Raw genomic sequence first — 17937 nt, 5'->3', positions numbered from 1 at the left:
TAACCATTGAACTCCTTTAAAAGAAACTTTTAAAATCTCATTACCATATTTCAGCTAGGACAAATTGCTGCTATTTCAGAAGTACAGCCATTGCTCTTTCAGTTTGGCCTGGCTAACAAAAAGGTGGCCTTGTTATGTAAATAAAGCCCCTTAGTCAGAATCAAAAATTTTTCCTCTTTTTTTTTTTCCTCCACCTCATACCACGTGTGTGTGTGTGTGTGTGTGAATTTAGCCACTTCAGAGGCCTTGTTCCCCATAATTTGGAATTTCCTTTGGATTTGATCAAGTCAGTTAGAGTTGATCAAACCCAATGGGAAAAAGTCCGAAACAACAATGAAAACAGGAACGAACAGCAACAACAACAAAAACAGTTAAGCAAAGCAATCACACAACTTATATCATTACTGAGCACTCTAATAGTAAGGAGAAATTACGACCAGCTGGTTGTTAATCTTAACTTTAGCCAAGACAAACCCCAATTCAGTTACTTACCTAGAGATGGGTCTCAGGCTGTAGACTGCTCTCTACCATCCTAGAAGCAGGAAAAAAAACTCATCTTTCCTGTTGGAAGCAATCTCAAACTCCATAAAGGAGTTACCTGTCTTTCATAGCCATGGAAGCAGTAAATCTTGCCTTCCTTTTTGGAAGCAAGTAAAACTTTTTCTGGAGTTTTACTTGCTTTTTTTTTTTTTTTTTTTTTTAACAGCAAAATAAACTTTAGATCTCTACCACATTTGGGGAGATCAGGGATTCTCTGGAGGGGTGCTCTCAGGCCTCAGCAAATTGTCCTATTGATTTGAGCCATAAAGTCAACTCATGCTGCTACCAAGCACTGATAGGAGATTTGTCAAGGTCAGGGGCATCTCTGCTCAGAATCCCTTCATGGTTACCAAAATGTGAACGCTGAAAATCTGAGACAGGTCTCAGCTAATTTAGAAAGTTTATTTTGCCAAGCTTGAGGACATTTGGCCATGACACAACCTCAGGAGGCCCTGATGACATATACCCAAGGTGGTCAGAGCACAGTTTGGTTTCATACATTTTAGGGAGACGTGAGACATCAATTAACATATGTAAAATAAACATTGGTTCGGTTTGGAAAGGCTGGACAACTTGAAGCAGGGAGGGGGCTTCCAGGTCACAGGTAGATAAGGGATAAATGGTTGCATTCTTTGGAGTTTCTAATTAGCCTTTTCTTTTTTTTTTTTTTTTTTTTTTTTTTTTTTTTTGAGGCGGAGTCTCGCTCTGTCGCCCGGACTGGAGCAAGGGAGGCAATCAGATATGCATTTATCTCAGTGAGCAGAGGGGTGGCTTTGAATAGAATGGGAGGCAGGTTTTCCCTAAGCAGTTCCCAGCTTGACTTTTCCTTTTAGCTTAGTGATTTGGGGGCCCAAGATATTTTCCTTTCATATCAGTGTTGCACCTGTAGCTTGCTTGGCTCCTCAGATAGAGCTGCCAACTTGACCAATAAAAATACAGGATGCCCAGTTAAATATGCATTTCAGATTTTAAAAACTAATGTATTTTTAGTATAAATACGTCCAAAGTAGTTAATGGGACACCTTTTTAGCTGGCAACTGTGCTCTAGGAGAACCTCTAGGTAATTCCCTGAACTAAGTTCCTCCCAAAATTAGTTTGGCCTACCTGTAACCAGGAAGGAACAGGAACAGCTTGGAGGTTAGCAGCAAGAGCAGGATGGAGTCAGTTAGGTCAAATCTTTTTCACTGTCTCAGTTGTAATTTTGCAATGGCAATTCCATAACTTCAAATAATGACAATCGCAGTTTCTACAAGTGATCTAGGTAAATGATTAAAAGTGATCTAGGTAAATGATGCCCATTTTGATGCTCTTCCATCTTCTGGGTGCATTCAAGTCAGTGAAGCCTCAGGCATAGTTCTGTCACTGGTAAACTTCTGTCAGCACTTCAAGGTGTTGGGGTTTTCTCTTCCAACGATTGCAGCTTTGAGACTCTGGGTTTCCTCTCCTCATTTTTTAACTTAGTGGACCATTTCACAGAGTGCCACTTAGCCAGCCATTTAAGGAGTCCTTGAAGTTTACTGATTAAGAGCATCATCTCTCCTCATAGACTACCTGGTTTAGAAACCTGAATCCAGCACTTACTAGCTAGGTCATAACCCTGGACAGGTTTCTTAGCCTCTTTCTGGACCTCGGTCTTCTCATTTCTAAAATGAAGATGAAAATATTACCTATTCTGTCAGGTTACTGAGAGGATTAAGTGATGCCAAACACATAAAAAGCACTTAAAAGAATTGCCATATGGTGGTATATGGCAAGCACCCCAAAAAAGTGAATTACAGTTACTATTTTATTTCTCTGCAATGAACTTCTTGTGTAGCTTATATAGAGGGACTTATTTACAGGAACTCAGATTGTTTTTGTATCTAATATGCTCATCTAAGTATAGTGATTGCTTTGCCACAGGCTAGCCTTTCTCTTCTTCATTCAAAGCCTTGCGAGTGATTTACCTATTCTGTTGACACATTAGTTCTCCCCTCTCAGCTCTCTTGACCATGAGGAAGCAGGTTCTGCCAGCTTTATTCCCAGATGCAGCTCACCAAGCATTTGTATGTTGAAACTGCATTTCTATGGTAACTTATGCTCTGTAGTCTCCCATTCACTTCTCTGAGTTCGGTAAATTATAGTTGGATTCTCTTTGTAGCTATTTATCTGAAGAAACCGTCTTTTCTAGCTTCTAGGTTCGAGCCAAGAACAGAGACCTACCTGTTCTGTTCTACTCACCATTATTCAGCCATTTTTCTTCTCAACACAACCAAGATCATCAAATTTTATAAGCCATGATTCTCATTTTTAAAGCCTATCAGTTTTTCACAACCTCCTCTAATTGGAAAGCTGTTGTCTCCCTGTCACCTGTGAGCACATGGTTCTGCCAGTTTTCCCTTTCATGGCTTGGCATGCTGAATAGCTACAGTTGGAATGTTCCATCAGAATTAATTGAAAGGTTGTTGGCTACTCATCAATGAGAAAGGAGTCATAAAATAATCTTTCATAAACTGAAGCATTGAATAATGCTTTTTGCATCATAACTTGGAGAACATGAGATAATTCTGAATATAATGAAATTCAGAAATGTCAGCATGATTCATTTACGTTAAAGTAGATGTTTTTAGTTTTTTAAAAATTTGTTGTTTCAGGTTTGAGACAGATTTCTTTATTTTAAAAAATTCTTTAAGTCTTCAACAAAACATCACCAGAAAGAAATACTACCAAAGTAGAAAAAAACTGAACTATTTATATCACACCTCTAGCCACTCTGTCCCCCTCAAAGTTGTGGTAAGATGGGGAAAAGATACTGAACAACCTGTTTTGTTACAATCTGGTTCTCATACTAAAACAGGGTTGCTAGTGGTAAATAAAAATACAAGACCCTTGGTTAAATTTAAATTACAGATTTATCAACAAATTTTCAGAATAAATATGTCTTAAATATTATAGAAAGCATATTTAAAAATTATTCATTATCTGAAATCTATTTAACTGAGCGTTTTATATTTTATCTCACATATATGCTCTAAAATCTTAAACTATAAGATCTTTTCTCTTTGAAATATGTAACCTTTGGCTGACTATTCTAGGGGTCAAGGATTTTAGAGTGATATAAATTATAGATATATATTTACTACTACAGTTTTTCCTTGTATTGGCCCCAGTTAGATCTTATCCAGCTTGGCTTATAAAAGAGGTATTTCTGAAGACTTCTTTATTCTGTTGTCTCTGTTCTCTAAAATGTGTCATTTTGTGATATGGAGTTTATCTTTAATTTATTTTATTTATAAAATTACCTATTGATGATTAGTCTTTTTTTTGAATAAGTATTAGCTATTGATAGGTTTTGCTTTATGTATTTTGTGTTCAACTAATTCCATTATAATTTAATATCATTATGAAAGAATACATTTAAGCCTAATCAAGATTTTTATTTTTACCATTTCATAAACTTAAGTACAATTTTTCACCCAGGTCTGTTAGATGCACAAAGCATAACTGGAAATTAGATGTGAGCACCATGAAGTATATCAACCCTCCAGAAAGCTTCTGTCAAGATGAGCTGGGTAAATACCATCAATATCAATAAATGTATTCTGCTATTATTGTTATTGTGGTTCTTGTCAACTTATTTCTAATCTTACTTGAAGCTTAGGATACATTCTGATTTTAAACTGTTAGATCTCTTCTTAAGTACAAGGAGACTTAAAAAATTTTGTGGAAAATGGAATTAAGAGATAAAAAATATAAGCTGTATTTCTCAACATAGGCTCCATCAAGGCCAAGATGGATTTGTAAGCGATAATATCTGCCATTTTGTCTGTCCCTAAAGAACTGAGAGTCCTGGGAATTTAACCCTGTAAATGCAGTCTGTTTAAAATTATTAACCAAAAAAATGGGTGCCCTTTAAAGTGTTTTTTTTTTTTTTTTAGACAGAGTCTTGCTCTTGTCGCCCAGGCTACAGTGCAATGGTGTGATCTTGGCTCACTGCAACCTCCCCCTGCTAGGTTCAAGCAAGTCTCCTGCCTTAGCCTCCCAAGTAGCTGGGATTACAGGTGCCCACCACCATGCCCAGCTTTGTATTTTTAGTAGAGACAGGGTTTCACCATGTTGGCCAGGCTGGTCTCGAACTCCTGACCTCAGGTGACCCACTTGCCTTAGCTTCCCAAAGTACTGGGATTACAGTCATGAACCACTGCACCCAGCCTAAAGATTTTTTTTTAAGATTAGGAAAGAAAAAAGGCAGAAGCAGCCAAATTGGGACTGTAACCAGGTGGATGCCTAATGATTTACCACAGAAACTCTCACAAAATTGCCCTTGTTTGATGAAAGAAATGAGCAAGAGACACTTTTGTGGTATGATTCTGGTGAAGCTTTCCTGGGCAATTTTCTGCTAAACCTTTGGCTAACTTTCTCAAAACACTCATAATAAGTAGATGTTACCACTCTTTGTCCTTGTAAAAATTCAACAAACAAAATGCCTTGAGCATCTCAACAAACTGTTGCCACGACCTTTGCTCTTGAGCGGTCTGGCTTTGCTGTGACTGGACCACTTCCACCTCTTGGTAGCCATTGCTTTGACTGTGCTTTGTTTTCAGGATCATACTGGTAAAGCCATGTTGAATCTTCTGTTACAATGCTTTGAAGAAATGCTTCAGGATCTTGATCCCACTCGTTTAAAATTTCCACTGAGAGCTCTGCTCTTGTCTGCAGCTGATCTGGATGGTTTGGGCAGCCATCAAGTGCAAAGTTTGCTCAACTTTAATTTTTCAGTCAGAATTGTGTAAACTGAACCAATTAAGATGCCTATGGTGTTGGCTATTGTTTGTGCTGTTAGTTGTTAGTCCTCTTCATTTGGGGCATAAACAAGATTAATTTTTGCTTTGCAAATGGATACGGATGGTCTGCCATTGCAGGCTTCAACTTGAACGTTGTCTTCTCTCTTCTTAAAATGAGTTATCTATTTGCAAACTGCCAATTTCTTTGGGGTATATGTGCACATGTAAAATTTTCAAAAAGTACAAAATTAAATAGAGTAAAAACCAAATTTTCTCTCCTCTGATCCCTAGTCACCAAGTTCCCACTCTAGAAGCAACTACCATTATTATTATTTTCTTGTGGGTCCTTCTAGAGGTATCTTTTGCATTTATAAACTAGTGCATATTTATAATATCCCTTTCCTTAGTAGCACACTATATACATTTTCCTCCACTTTGCTTTTTTTTGAATGGCTCTTGAACTTAGAAAGTAAAAGAAAGATAATATTGAATATCTCTAACAAGCAAAGTGTTGACCCAGAAGCTGCTAGTGAGACTTCAACTTCTCTTTCCCTCCCATCCATTAATATATACAGAGGTTTCTATTTTGTACCTGGGCATGAGGGAGAAAAAGGAAGGGAAATTGGGTGGTGGAGTCTGTGGTTTGTGGGGAGCTAAAAATGGGAATTGTTCTGGCCTGTAGACTGGGTTGGACTGCCCAGGCTCAGGAAAGTGGCAATCAGAAAAATAATGGCACTATTTTCCAGAGACAGTTGGAGGATTCATGGGAAGTAGGAGATGGCCAGAACTTATTATCTGACAAAGAAGAGCCATTTCACGTCCGGGTGACCACATGTGGCACACAATTGGAGAGGAGGCTATGTCTTCCACCTACCCTTGGAACCTAGCAATGATCTGACACTCCTCAAACTTCTAGGTAGACAATGTGGAAGATTATAAGCCAGAGTAGGAAAAGAGGGAAAAGCAGACACCATGCAGTTACAGATCGGGTTGTGGGCATGTGTGTAGCATACTTTTGGGGAAGTCCCCAAAATACGTTCGGGACACTTGAAAATGTGCTAATTTCTAGTCAGCAAAACAGTTGGGACTCTTGCCATCATCATTTGTGCATTAAGATAGACTGCAACTTTATTTTATATTCTCAATCTGGTGAGGCCTGGAAAAACTGGGTTATTTGTAAAAATGGAAAATGCTACATATACAACATATGCAATACCTTGTAACAGGATGGTGAAATGGAAGTTGAGGTTGCAAAACAACAGATGCCTATTCCAAAATGAAGTTCTGAGAAAGGATTTACAAAGTAAGAGGCTGAGAACCAGTAGATCATTCTTAAATCCCTCACCCTTATAAGGAATACTAAAGCATAGAGGAGGAGTTTGAAATATAACTTCTTAGGAAGAGTTATTTGGAAAGCTGTACTGAGAGTCCATGCCCCTTGCAGGGGCAACTTCTGAGGGATGCCTGCCCCTCTCCTTAGGCCAGACGTTAACTGGACCACCTAGAGAGTCTGATATGTGTTCTCCAAGGTTGAGGTACACAGTGGACTGGTGTCTGATTCTTTCCTGAGAAATCTCAAGGGTGAAAGATTGGCTGTGTAGCTGTGACAGACAAGCTGAAGGAGAAGAGGTTGTGTTAGGCACTTTGGCACTCCCAGAATTCAGTGGGGCTGGAACAGATGAGTGTTTCCTATGGATGTGATGTGGGCCATGATTGGAAGGGGCATAAACCTAGAGTCATCCTAGGTCCAAAAGGCCTGCAGAGAACAGTTGGATGTATTGCTACCTTGCTGGGGCTAAGGAAAGCATATGTAACCAGGTAGCATAGAGATACCCAGGTTCAGAGAACTTCAGGTGGGTGTTTCCAAGCAATTGGGTGGATTCTCACAATAACCCACTGAGGTGTCCCTTAGAATCAGCCTTAAGCAAAAGCCAAGCCCAGATGGTGCTGCTGCTCTGTGACCAAAGGACCCTTGCTCTCTTTCTTAAGCTCTCCTTTTTCCTCCAGCTCCATATCTGGAAGGGTCAGGAACCTTAGATGAAGGAGTGAGGGGAGAGGAGGAATAGAAGCACTGGGTGAGGCCAGGCACGGTGGCTCACACCTGTAATCCCAACACTTTGGGAGGCCGAGATGGGTGGATCACCTGAGGTCAGGAGTTTGAGACCAGCTGGATAACATGGTGAAACCCTGTCTCGACTGAAAGTACAAAAAGTAGCCGAGCATGGTGGTGGGCACCTGTAATCCCAGCTACTTGGGAGGCTGAGACAGGAGAATCGCTTGAATCCAGTAGTCGCAGAGGTTGCAGCGAGCTGAGATCACACCATTGCACTCCAGCCTGTTTTTGATACACAAAGCAAAAAAAGCATGTTACAAACATTAGAAATAGAATGACCCAATTATTTTTTTTTAAAAACATGCATAAGCACATGTGGGTGACATAAAGGCAGTCTTAGATTACCTGTGAAGGGAGCTGAGCTGGAAGCTTCCTGGGCCGTGCCTCCAGACTGTGGGCTTTGAATATAATACCTTTAAAAATTTTTTTAGGCTCAAATGATTATGGGCATACTAGATAGGTGTGACCACTCTCACCCATGTGTTTCTGTGAGACCAACTTCAAATGCCTTTTTAAACAAGAGTGTGTTGCCAGCGTTCTCCCAGTTCCCCACAAACAGAGGTGTTACTTATTGAGGGATATGTCCTTGCCATTCACTACTCACAAGGAAATAGGAATGCTATTTTGGGAAGAGTTCACAAGGAAACAGAATGCTATTTTGGGGAGAGTTGCTAAGTGTTTTGACTACAAATTCACCCTCCCTCCACATCTCAAATAGGACATCTGGACCACTAGCTATTTTCTCCAGTGAACTCCACCCTGAATCTGTTGACTTAGCCCTGAAAGCCTGCCAGCTGCCTTATTACTGGGAGGTGGTTATGTGTGCTGTATAAATACTGCTAAATTTATTTGACGTAAAACTGATAATAAACATGGGTTTGTACATAAACACTGTGTAAGTGAAAGGACGAGAGACTATCAATTTTATGAATATATAACCAAGTAATCTACAACTGCTTTCAGGGGCTTTTATGAAAATCTCTAAATCTTTTGATCAAGACCTTTACAGAGACACTGTAGCAAAGCGTTAAGAGTGAAGGCAATGGGGCCTTCTCACCTGGGTGCAGATCCAGGCTCCAATACACAGTCTGGGGACAATGGGCAATTTGGTCAATCCCTTTGTGCTTTAATTTCTTCAAATGTGAAATAGAAATAAAATTTTTAGTAGCCATCTTACAAAAAACGGGTTGTTGTAAAAAAAAAAAAAATTAATTGAATGCCTGTTAAATTCATGGTAGGCAGTACACAGAACATAATTTATTTGCATACATATGTCTTAAATAATCTGCATATATCCTTGAGACTGGGACCACAGGAGCAGAGATGAGGGATTTCGCTCCCAGCAGGAAGTTGGATGCATTGGAAAATTAGATTAAGGCTACTGTCAACCACCATGCAGGCAAATGGCAGGGCCAGAGCTGGCAGCAGGGTCAGTAGGAGGGCAGGAAATAACAAACTCCGGGAATTTCAGCCTTAGCTGTAGTGAAGATACTGCCACGAAGGGAACATTTGTTAACAGAGCTCACTTTTTAGTCCAGTGCTACCAACGCTGTAGGGATTTCATACCACATTCTGAGAAAGATAAGGGCTTGATCCACCTGGGGACATGTTATCAACATTGAGCATCTGGTTTTATTATTATTATAAAAAATACTGCCGAGACGGGCGGATCACAAGGTCAGGAGATCGAGACCATCCTGGCTAACATGGTGAAACCCCGTCTCTACTAAAAAGTACAAAAAACTAGCCGGGCGAGGTGGCGGGCGCCTGTAGTCCCAGCTACTCGGGAGGCTGAGGCAGGAGAATGGCGTGAACCCGGGAGGTGGAGCTTGCAGTGAGCTGAGATCCGGCCACTGCACTCCAGCCTGGGCGACAGAGCAAGACTCCGTCTCAAAAAAAAAAAAAATACTATAGGGTAACAATTAAAAAGTTGGAATTCAGAAAAGTAGAAGGAAGAATCTCATTTACACTTGCATCACCTAAAACGTTTTAGAATATTTTGTTCTGGTGGTTGCTGTCCTTCCTCTCCCCATCTCCCTCCTCCTTCCTTTTCTCTTTCTCCTCTCCTTCGTCTTGATGAGAAATAACCCATGTACCACAAAACTTACCCTTTTAAACTGCGCATGTTAATCCTTTTTAAAAATATTCACATGTTGTGCAACCACCACCACTATCTCATTCCAAAACAGTTTCCGCCACTCCAAAATAAACCCTGTAATGATTGTCAGTCCTCATTCCCCTTTTCTCCAAGCCCCTGGCAACCACCAGTCTTCTTTCTGTCTCTCCGGATTTTCCTATTCTGAACATTTCATATATTGGAATAATACAATATGTGACCTTTTGTGTGTGGCTTCTTTCACTTAGCATCTTGTTTTCAAGATTCATCCATGTCGTAGCATATATTAGTACTTCATTTACTTCATTTTTATGGCTGAATAACTTTCCTTGTATGGATATACAACATTTTGGCTATGATGAATACTTTTCCTATGACTGTTTATCTACTAATTTTTATATGGGCATATGATTTTTGTTCTCTTGATTATAAACCTAGGAATGGAATTGCTGGGCTATATGGTAACTCTGTGTTTAACTTTGAGGAACTATAAAACTGTTTTCAAAAGCACTGCATCATTTTACGTTCTCATTACCAATGTATGACCCTGTTTATCCTCCTCACCAAGACTTGTTATTGTCCATCTTTCTTGCTGACATCTTTTGAAGCACAAAAGTTTTAAATTTTGATGACGTCTAATTTATTTATTTTTTCCTTTGGATCTTGTGCTTCTGTTGTCTAAAAAAGTATATGGTTAGAGTAAGTCTTTTATTCTAATATATTTATTAGACTAACATACACACACATAGATAATAGTCTAAGAAAGAGAGAGTCTAAGAAATATATACATTTTTTGAGACAGAGTCTTACTCTGTCACCCAGGTTGGAGTGCAGTGGCATGATTATGGCTCACTCCAACCTCTGCCTCCTGGGTTCAAACAATCTTCCCATCTTGGCCTCCCAAGTAGCTGGGACTACAGGCACACACCACTATGTCTGGCTAATTTTTGTATTTGTTTGTAGAGAGAGGGTCAGACTGTTTTGACCAGGCTGGTCTCAAACTCCTGGGCTCAAGAAATCTCCCCACCTCAGCCTCCTAAAATTCTGGGATTATAAATGTGACCTACCACAAATGGCCAGTCTAAGAAATATTATTTAAATTGCCTAATCCAAGATCATGAAAATTTATTCCTATTGTTTTAAGAGTTTTATAGTTCTAGCTCTAATATTTAGGTCTTTGATCCATTTTGTGTTAATGTTTGTACACTGTGTGATATAGGGGCCCAAATTCATTCTTTTGCATGTGGATGAATTGCAGTACCATTTTCTGACAGACTATTCTTTCCCCTATTGAATTGTTTTGGCATCTTTGTTGAAAAATCAATTGATCATAAATATAAAGGTTTATTTTTGGACTCTATTCCATTGATTTCTATGTCTGTCCTTCTGCCAGTTCCACACTGTTTTGATTACTTTAGCTTTGAAGTAAGTTTTTCAAATTGGGAATTGTGAGTCCTCCAATTTTGTTTTCTTTTTAAAGATTGCTTAGTTATTCTAGGCCATCTTGTCTTGACTCTTTCGGATCAGCTTGTCAATTCCTGGGGGGTGAGGGATGAGGGTGAAAAGCAGCTAGAATTGTGATTAAAATTGTGTTTAATTTGTGGATTAATTTAGGGAGTATTACCATCTTATCAATACTCAGTCTTGATCTGTGGACATGGAATGTCTATTAATTAAGTCTTCTTTAATTTCTTTCAACCATATTTTGTATTTTTCAGAGTATAAGTTTTATACTACTTTGATTAAATTTATTCCTAAGTATTTTGTTCTTTTTGATGCTATTATAAATGGAATTGTTCATAAATTTTATTTAAAAATTAATGGCTAGCATATAGAATATCATTGATTTTCAAAATACCTTGTATCCGTTGAAGGCTTTAATAGTTTCATTTGTAGATACCTTAGGATGTCCTATATACAAGATCGTGTTGTCTGTGAATAGAGACAGTTTTACTTTTTCCTTTACAGACTGGATGCCTTTTATGTTATTTTCCTGTTCAGTTGCCTTGGCTAAAACCTCCAGGTAGAAACAGGTTTTAGCCGAGGAAACTGCTTGTCTGGTTCCTACTCTTAGCAGGAAAACAGCTGTCAGATTTTCTTAGATGCCTTTTTTTTTTTTGAGACACAGTCTAGCTCTGTTGCCCAGGCAGGAGTGCAGTGGCACAATATCAGCTCACTGCAACCTCCGCCTCCCAGGTTCAAGAGATTCTTCTGCCTCAGCCTCTGAAGTAGCTGGGATTACAGGGATGTGCCACCACATCTGGCTAATTTTTGTATTTTTAGTAGAGACGGGGTTTCACCATGTTGGCCAGGCTGGTTTCAAACTCCTGACCTCAAGTGATCCACCCACCTTGACCTCCCAAAGTGCTGGGATTACAGGCATGAGCCACTACGCCCGGCCTATTCTTAATTTTCTGAGTGTGTTTTATGATAACAGATGTTGGATTTTTGTTGCATGCCCTTTCTGTGTTAACTGAGATGATCATGTGGTTTCCCTCTTTGTTCTGTTAATGCAATGTGTTACATTGAATGATTTTCAAATGTTGAATCAGCCTTGCATCTTTCAAATATTGCAGCAGTGTAGCATAAATTCCACTTGGTCATGGAATATAGCTCTTTTTATTAATGTCATTAAATTATAGTTGCTGATATTTTATTAAGATATTTTACATCTATATTGATAAGGAATATTAGTCTGTAGTTTTCTTTTCTTGTGATGTCTTTGATTTTGATATCAGGGTAATATTGACCATATAAAATGAGTTGGCAAAGGGCCCATATGCTTCTGTTTATTGAAAGAATTTGTGAAGGACTGGTGCTAATCCTACTTTAAACCTTTGGTCAAATTCACTAGTGAAACCATCTGGGCCTAGAGTTATCTTTGTGGGAAGCTTTTTGATTACTAATCTCTTTACTTATTATAGGTCGGCTGAGATTTTTCTATTTCTTCTCAGGTCATTTTTGTTAATTTGTATCTTCATAGGAATTGTCCTATCTCATCTAGGTTATCTAATTTATTGGAGTACAGTTGTTGATAGTATTATCTTATAAACCTTTTAATTTCTGTAACATCAGTAGTAATGTCTACTCTTTCATTCTTAATTTTGATAATTTAGTCATCTCTTTTTTCTTGGTCAGTCTAGCTAAAGATTTGTCAATGTGTTGATATCTTTGAAAAACTAACTTTTGTTTTTCTTGATTTTTCTCTCATTTTTCTATTTTTGATTTCATTTCTAGTCTAATTTTTATTTCCTTTTGCTTACTTTGAGTTTGCTGTTATTTTTCTAGTTAAGGTGGAATATTGGGATTTTTATTTGTGATATTTCTTCTTTTTTAAAATAGGTGTGCACAGGTATAAACTCTTATGCATACACTGTTTTAGCTGTATTACATAAGTTTTGGTATATTGTGTTTTAGTTTTCATTTGTTTCAAAATGTTCTCTAATTTCTCTTTATTTCTTAACCAATTTGTTATTTAGAAGTGTGTTGTTTGATTTACACATATTTGTGAATTTTGCAACTTTCTTCTCTTATTAATATGTAATTTCATTTCCTTGTGTTCAGAGAAGATATTTTATTTAATTTTGATCCTTTTAATTTATTGAAACTTGTTTTATGGCCCAAGGTGAAGTGTTCTATGTATGTCCATTTAGGTACAGTCAGTTTATGGTGTTGTTCAAGTCTTCTATTCCCTGTTAATCTTCCATCTAGCTATTCCATTCTCTAATCTTCTTGTTAGTCTTAATTTTTCAAACAGTTCTTTTATGTAAACCATTTTTGCATCTTGTCAATATTATGATATTATACATAATGTCAGATTCTATACACATATAATTTTATGTTCACATTAAATATTAACTAATATATTTAGCCATTTTTCTGTTAGAATTTAAGATCTTCGAAGTTTTACTTAAAACTGGTATTTTTGTGTTTAAGAGCTTCTCTGTATTTGGAGTTGTTTCATACAGTAGTTGAATTACTGGAAAATGGGTATGGCAATTAAAGCATTCACCACCAACACTTTGTATACTTCAGCCTAAAGGCGGGCTTCACTTGGCCCAATAACCTCAATGTGAAAGTAATAGAAGAAATACAGGAGTATATTTTTGCAAGTATATTTTTGCAATCTAGAGATAGTGTGGCACTTCTTCACTCTTCAGATAACACTTCAAAAGTACAGCTCATAGGGCAAACAAAAATGTTAAATATGGATGAATATGATTTTATTCACACAATATTTCTGCTTAATGAAGGACACCATGGACACAATTAAAAGACATAATGACAGTTTGAGAGTTTTTTGCAATGTTTATAATCAACAAGGGATTAATATCAAGCATAGAGTAGGAAATAATGCAAATTGACAAGACAGACAATTCAAATAAAAAGGGAAGAAAGAGTATGAACTAGAATTTTACAGAATAAACCCAAAGGCTATTAAACATACGAAGATACTTACTAAATTAAGTAGTAATCAGAAAACTGCAAATGAAACAAGGAGGTTTCACTTTACATCATTTAGAGTGGAAAAAAAAAGAAGCTAAGATCATGCCAAACGTTGTCAGTGACGTAGAAGTCCTCATCCATGTGATGGGAGTGTGGCTGTTGCAGCCATTCTGAAGAGTAATCTGGCAGTAACTAGCCAAATGAGTTTTTTGTTTGTTGTTTTTGTTTCTTTTTGTTTTGTTTTGTTGTTTTTAGGGCCAGGGACTCGCTATGTTGCCTAGGTTGGACTTCAACTCCTGGGCTCAAGTGATCCTCCCATCTCAGTCTCTCTAGAAGCTGGGAATACAGGCACGTGCCACTGTGCCTGGCTCCTGATGAGGTTTATGAACATACTAGGATCCATGAATCCTGCTCTTGTTTATACCTCAAAGAAATTCTGTTGTGGCAGAATCTAGGAGTCTACCTCTGGGAGAGTGAATTTGTAAAATGTGGTAGACATGAACCATGGAATACTCGACTGCAATTAGATGTGGGCTAGATGTACACATGGCAACATCATGGGTGTCAAAATCATAGTGTTGAGTGAAAAAGAGTAGGAAACAGACTGGAGGCCTAATACCATTTATATAAATTAAAAATGCACACACACACAATATAATGCATATTTTGCACAAACATTCAGAATGGTACCTTGGAGGGGAGGAAAATGAGAATGGGAACTAGAGATAAAGGGAATAAATAAATAATATTAAAAAGAGAAGAGCTTTGCATGGATCAAATACATGTCATGAACTGGAAGTTATGACTAACACAACCGTTTCCACTTGATGTCCTAAACGAATGAATGAATGAATGAGTTCATCATATGTTCCTTCTTTAATATGTATTGCATTACCATCCATTCTTTGGCACTGACAAACTTTTGCTCCCATTGACTGGTATATAAGCATGCCTTTTCTCCCCTTACCTTACCAGCTCAGAACATTCTTAGTCTTTCAGACTGTTCTCATTTGAGGCAAAAATTGCATCTCATTGTTTTTACTTGCACTTTTCTATCAAATATGATGCTAATATTTCATTAAATATGGTTTGGCAAAATGTGTTTGCCAATTTTTTTGGTATTAGAACTTCTTCATTTTACATTTGTATCTATTCAGATTTTCCATTGGAATTATTTCTGTTGCTGTTAAATGTAAAAGTCCTCTCATATTTAATATTCTATTTTATACATTTTTATGACTTGGTCACTGTGTCTTTAATCAACTAGAATGCCTAGAGAACTAACTGTCACAGCACCATGTTAGATGGTCCACATATTTATGATACCTTCTTTAGAATAAACAGTTAACATAGTTGGGATCCACTTTATGGCTGACCTAATGTCAATAATCAGTGATTTGATTATTATAGTTTTATGGTATGCTTTTGTTCCATTTCTCCTTCATTATTCTTCCTTTAAAAAGATTGTAGGGACTACCATTTGTTTTTTCTGGATAAAATTATAACCCAAATGATCTAGATTTTATCAGCTTGTAAGGTTAAATTAATAATACTATATTCTCATGAATTTATTTATAATAGTTGGCAGATGGCACATTCTTCTTTGTTGCATCTATGCAATTTATCTTTGTGCAAGGGGCATAGAGAGATCTTTATGGTAATTGCTTCAGAACAATGATTAAGAGTTACAATTGCTTCCTGGCCTTTTGGCTAAGATCAAGTGAAGAATTACAGACTTATTTTTTTCTGCATCTCTTGAAAAAGAAAAATTACGAAGACGGGGCGGGTATCAGTGCAAGAGTTGCCTGAGGGTCTCCCATAGTACAATTGTATTTTTCTAATGAGTTGGCTAGTATATAGGTTTGTTTGTCCTACAATGACCTTTTAAAATTCTATATATTCCTTTACGTATAAAATAATTACCAAAATAATATTGTTTATTAAATGCTTGCTCTGTTCCAAGCATGGTGCTAGACACTTTAGAATCTATTATTTCATCTAATCTCCAAAACAACTCCATGAAGTATGTATCATAATTTTATAGATCAGAAAACTGAGGCTCAGGATACTGCTAATAAGCAGCAGAAATAGGATTCCCATCCAGATGTTCCCAAAACCAGCCGTTTTTCTAGTTTATGACACTAATTTCCAGCAATCATGTAACCTCAAAATAATAATATGTACCTTTATTGTACCACTCGCAATTTCAGGAACATAGTTCAATAATAATGGCATTCTTTATGTATTCCTGATTTTATTAAGAAAGCCATTTGTGTTTCACCATTAAATAAGCTGATAGTTATGACTAGGAAAAATATTTTTATTAAATTTCTTAAGCAATGTTAAAAAGGTATTAAAAATTAAGTGAACACCCATGTACCCAGCACCCAGCTTAAAACATAAAACATTAACAACACAATATGTATCTTTCCTTGATTATATCACATATCCCCCCACCCATGCCCTGGAGGTAATCACTTTTTTGAATTTGGGGCTTCAGGATAGCTACTCTCTATTCCCTCAGCTTTATTGAGGTATAATTAACAGAATTGTATACAAATACTCCTCAACTTACATAACTCATCTTAGGTTGAAAATAGTGTAAGTCAAAATGTAGTTAATACACCTAGCCTACCAAGCATCGTAGCTTAGGCTAACCTACCATACACATGCTCAGAACATGTACATTAGCCTGCAGTTGGGCACAATCACCTGGCAACTTGGTCCATTGTAGAGTATCTGGTGTTTACCCTTGTGATTGCACATGGCTGACTGGAAGCTGCACCTGCTGCTGCTGCCCAGCATTTTACTGTCTATCACCAGCCCAGAAAAGATCAAAATTCAGAATATGGTTTATACTGAATGTGTGTCATTTTTGCAGATCAGATGTCCCTCCCTGTGCATTCCCATAGCGCCTCAAAGTCATCTCTATCAATCATTCATTTCGTTGTAAGGAAGTCTTATTTGTATGTGTGTATCCCTGACATGACTGAGACCTCATAAATTCTGTAACCGCAATATGAATAAAGAAATGAATTGGTGTTCATCTTAAGTTGTAGTCTCTGCAGATATTGCTTCATCTAAGGGAGTGGTCTTTGTTTGATTTTGTTCCATCAACAAAGGGTGTTAACACCCTTTGTTTTGAGTTTTCTTTGATTTTTGGAAAACCATGCATTTCTATTTCAGTGATGCTTTTAAAAAGCCATTTTTGTCATTAATCCAGATTTGTTCTCATTTGATTCAGTTGTTGAAATGGATGAAAACAACGGACTTTTACTTTTAGAACTGAATCCTCCTAACCCTTGGGACTCAGAGCCCAGATCTCCTGAAGAGTTGGATTTTGGAGAAGTCCAGGTAAGGAAATATTAAAAGGATAATATTATTAAACACAAAAATGTAACCAAGATGTCCATTTAACATCTATATCTGTAAACATCCTATATTACCTTGAATACTCTTTGAGGTGAGTATTTATGACATATGATAAAAAGTTATATGATAAAACAAATTCTTTAAGGAACCCCCAGAACCTGGCAGGGATTACAAGGAAAAAAACAACACAAAACTTTGGGGAAAATCGCTAAGGAGACTCATGCAAAACTATTTGAGATTACCCTTAATGCCAGATCACTACTGGATAGAATGGGTAGTTATATCTTCCAGCTTTATAAGAGAATTTCCTTCAGAGGAAACACTTAATAGTTTGGGAGAGGCACACAATCAAAAATTTATTTTTCTGTGTATTTAGAAAGATTGTGTATTATTTGGGCAGGTACTTTAAGGAAACAAATGAGAACCTGCCCGGAATAGACGTAATAAAAACTAATCTGTGCCTTGACCTTTCCTCACCCACTTCGTTGGCTTTTCACATGACATTCCTGCTATCTTATCTCTGCTTCTGAATACATTCCCTTTCTCTGGAGGTGCCAAGCTGTGGCAACAGAATGAGGAATGGATTT

General features: G+C 37.4%; 1 protein-coding gene across 8 annotated transcripts in view; it reads left to right on the top strand.

Moving 5' to 3' along the window:
* LOC117086820 (cytidine monophosphate-N-acetylneuraminic acid hydroxylase) overlaps positions 1–17937 on the top strand; it is a 59490-nt gene that overhangs the window by 8269 nt on the left and 33284 nt on the right. For all 8 annotated transcript variants that reach the window (XM_033216420.1, XM_033216421.1, XM_033216418.1 and 5 more), the window contains 2 exons: positions 4000–4091; positions 17223–17332. In XM_033216420.1, the coding sequence (XP_033072311.1) occupies positions 4000–4091; positions 17223–17332 (202 nt within the window). The remainder of the gene's footprint in view (positions 1–3999; positions 4092–17222; positions 17333–17937) is intronic.

Source organism: Trachypithecus francoisi, unplaced genomic scaffold, assembly GCF_009764315.1.
Source record: "Trachypithecus francoisi isolate TF-2019V2 unplaced genomic scaffold, Tfra_2.0 Lachesis_group10, whole genome shotgun sequence".
Lineage (NCBI taxonomy): Eukaryota > Metazoa > Chordata > Mammalia > Primates > Cercopithecidae > Trachypithecus > Trachypithecus francoisi.
This window is presented reverse-complemented; position numbering and strand designations above follow the sequence as displayed.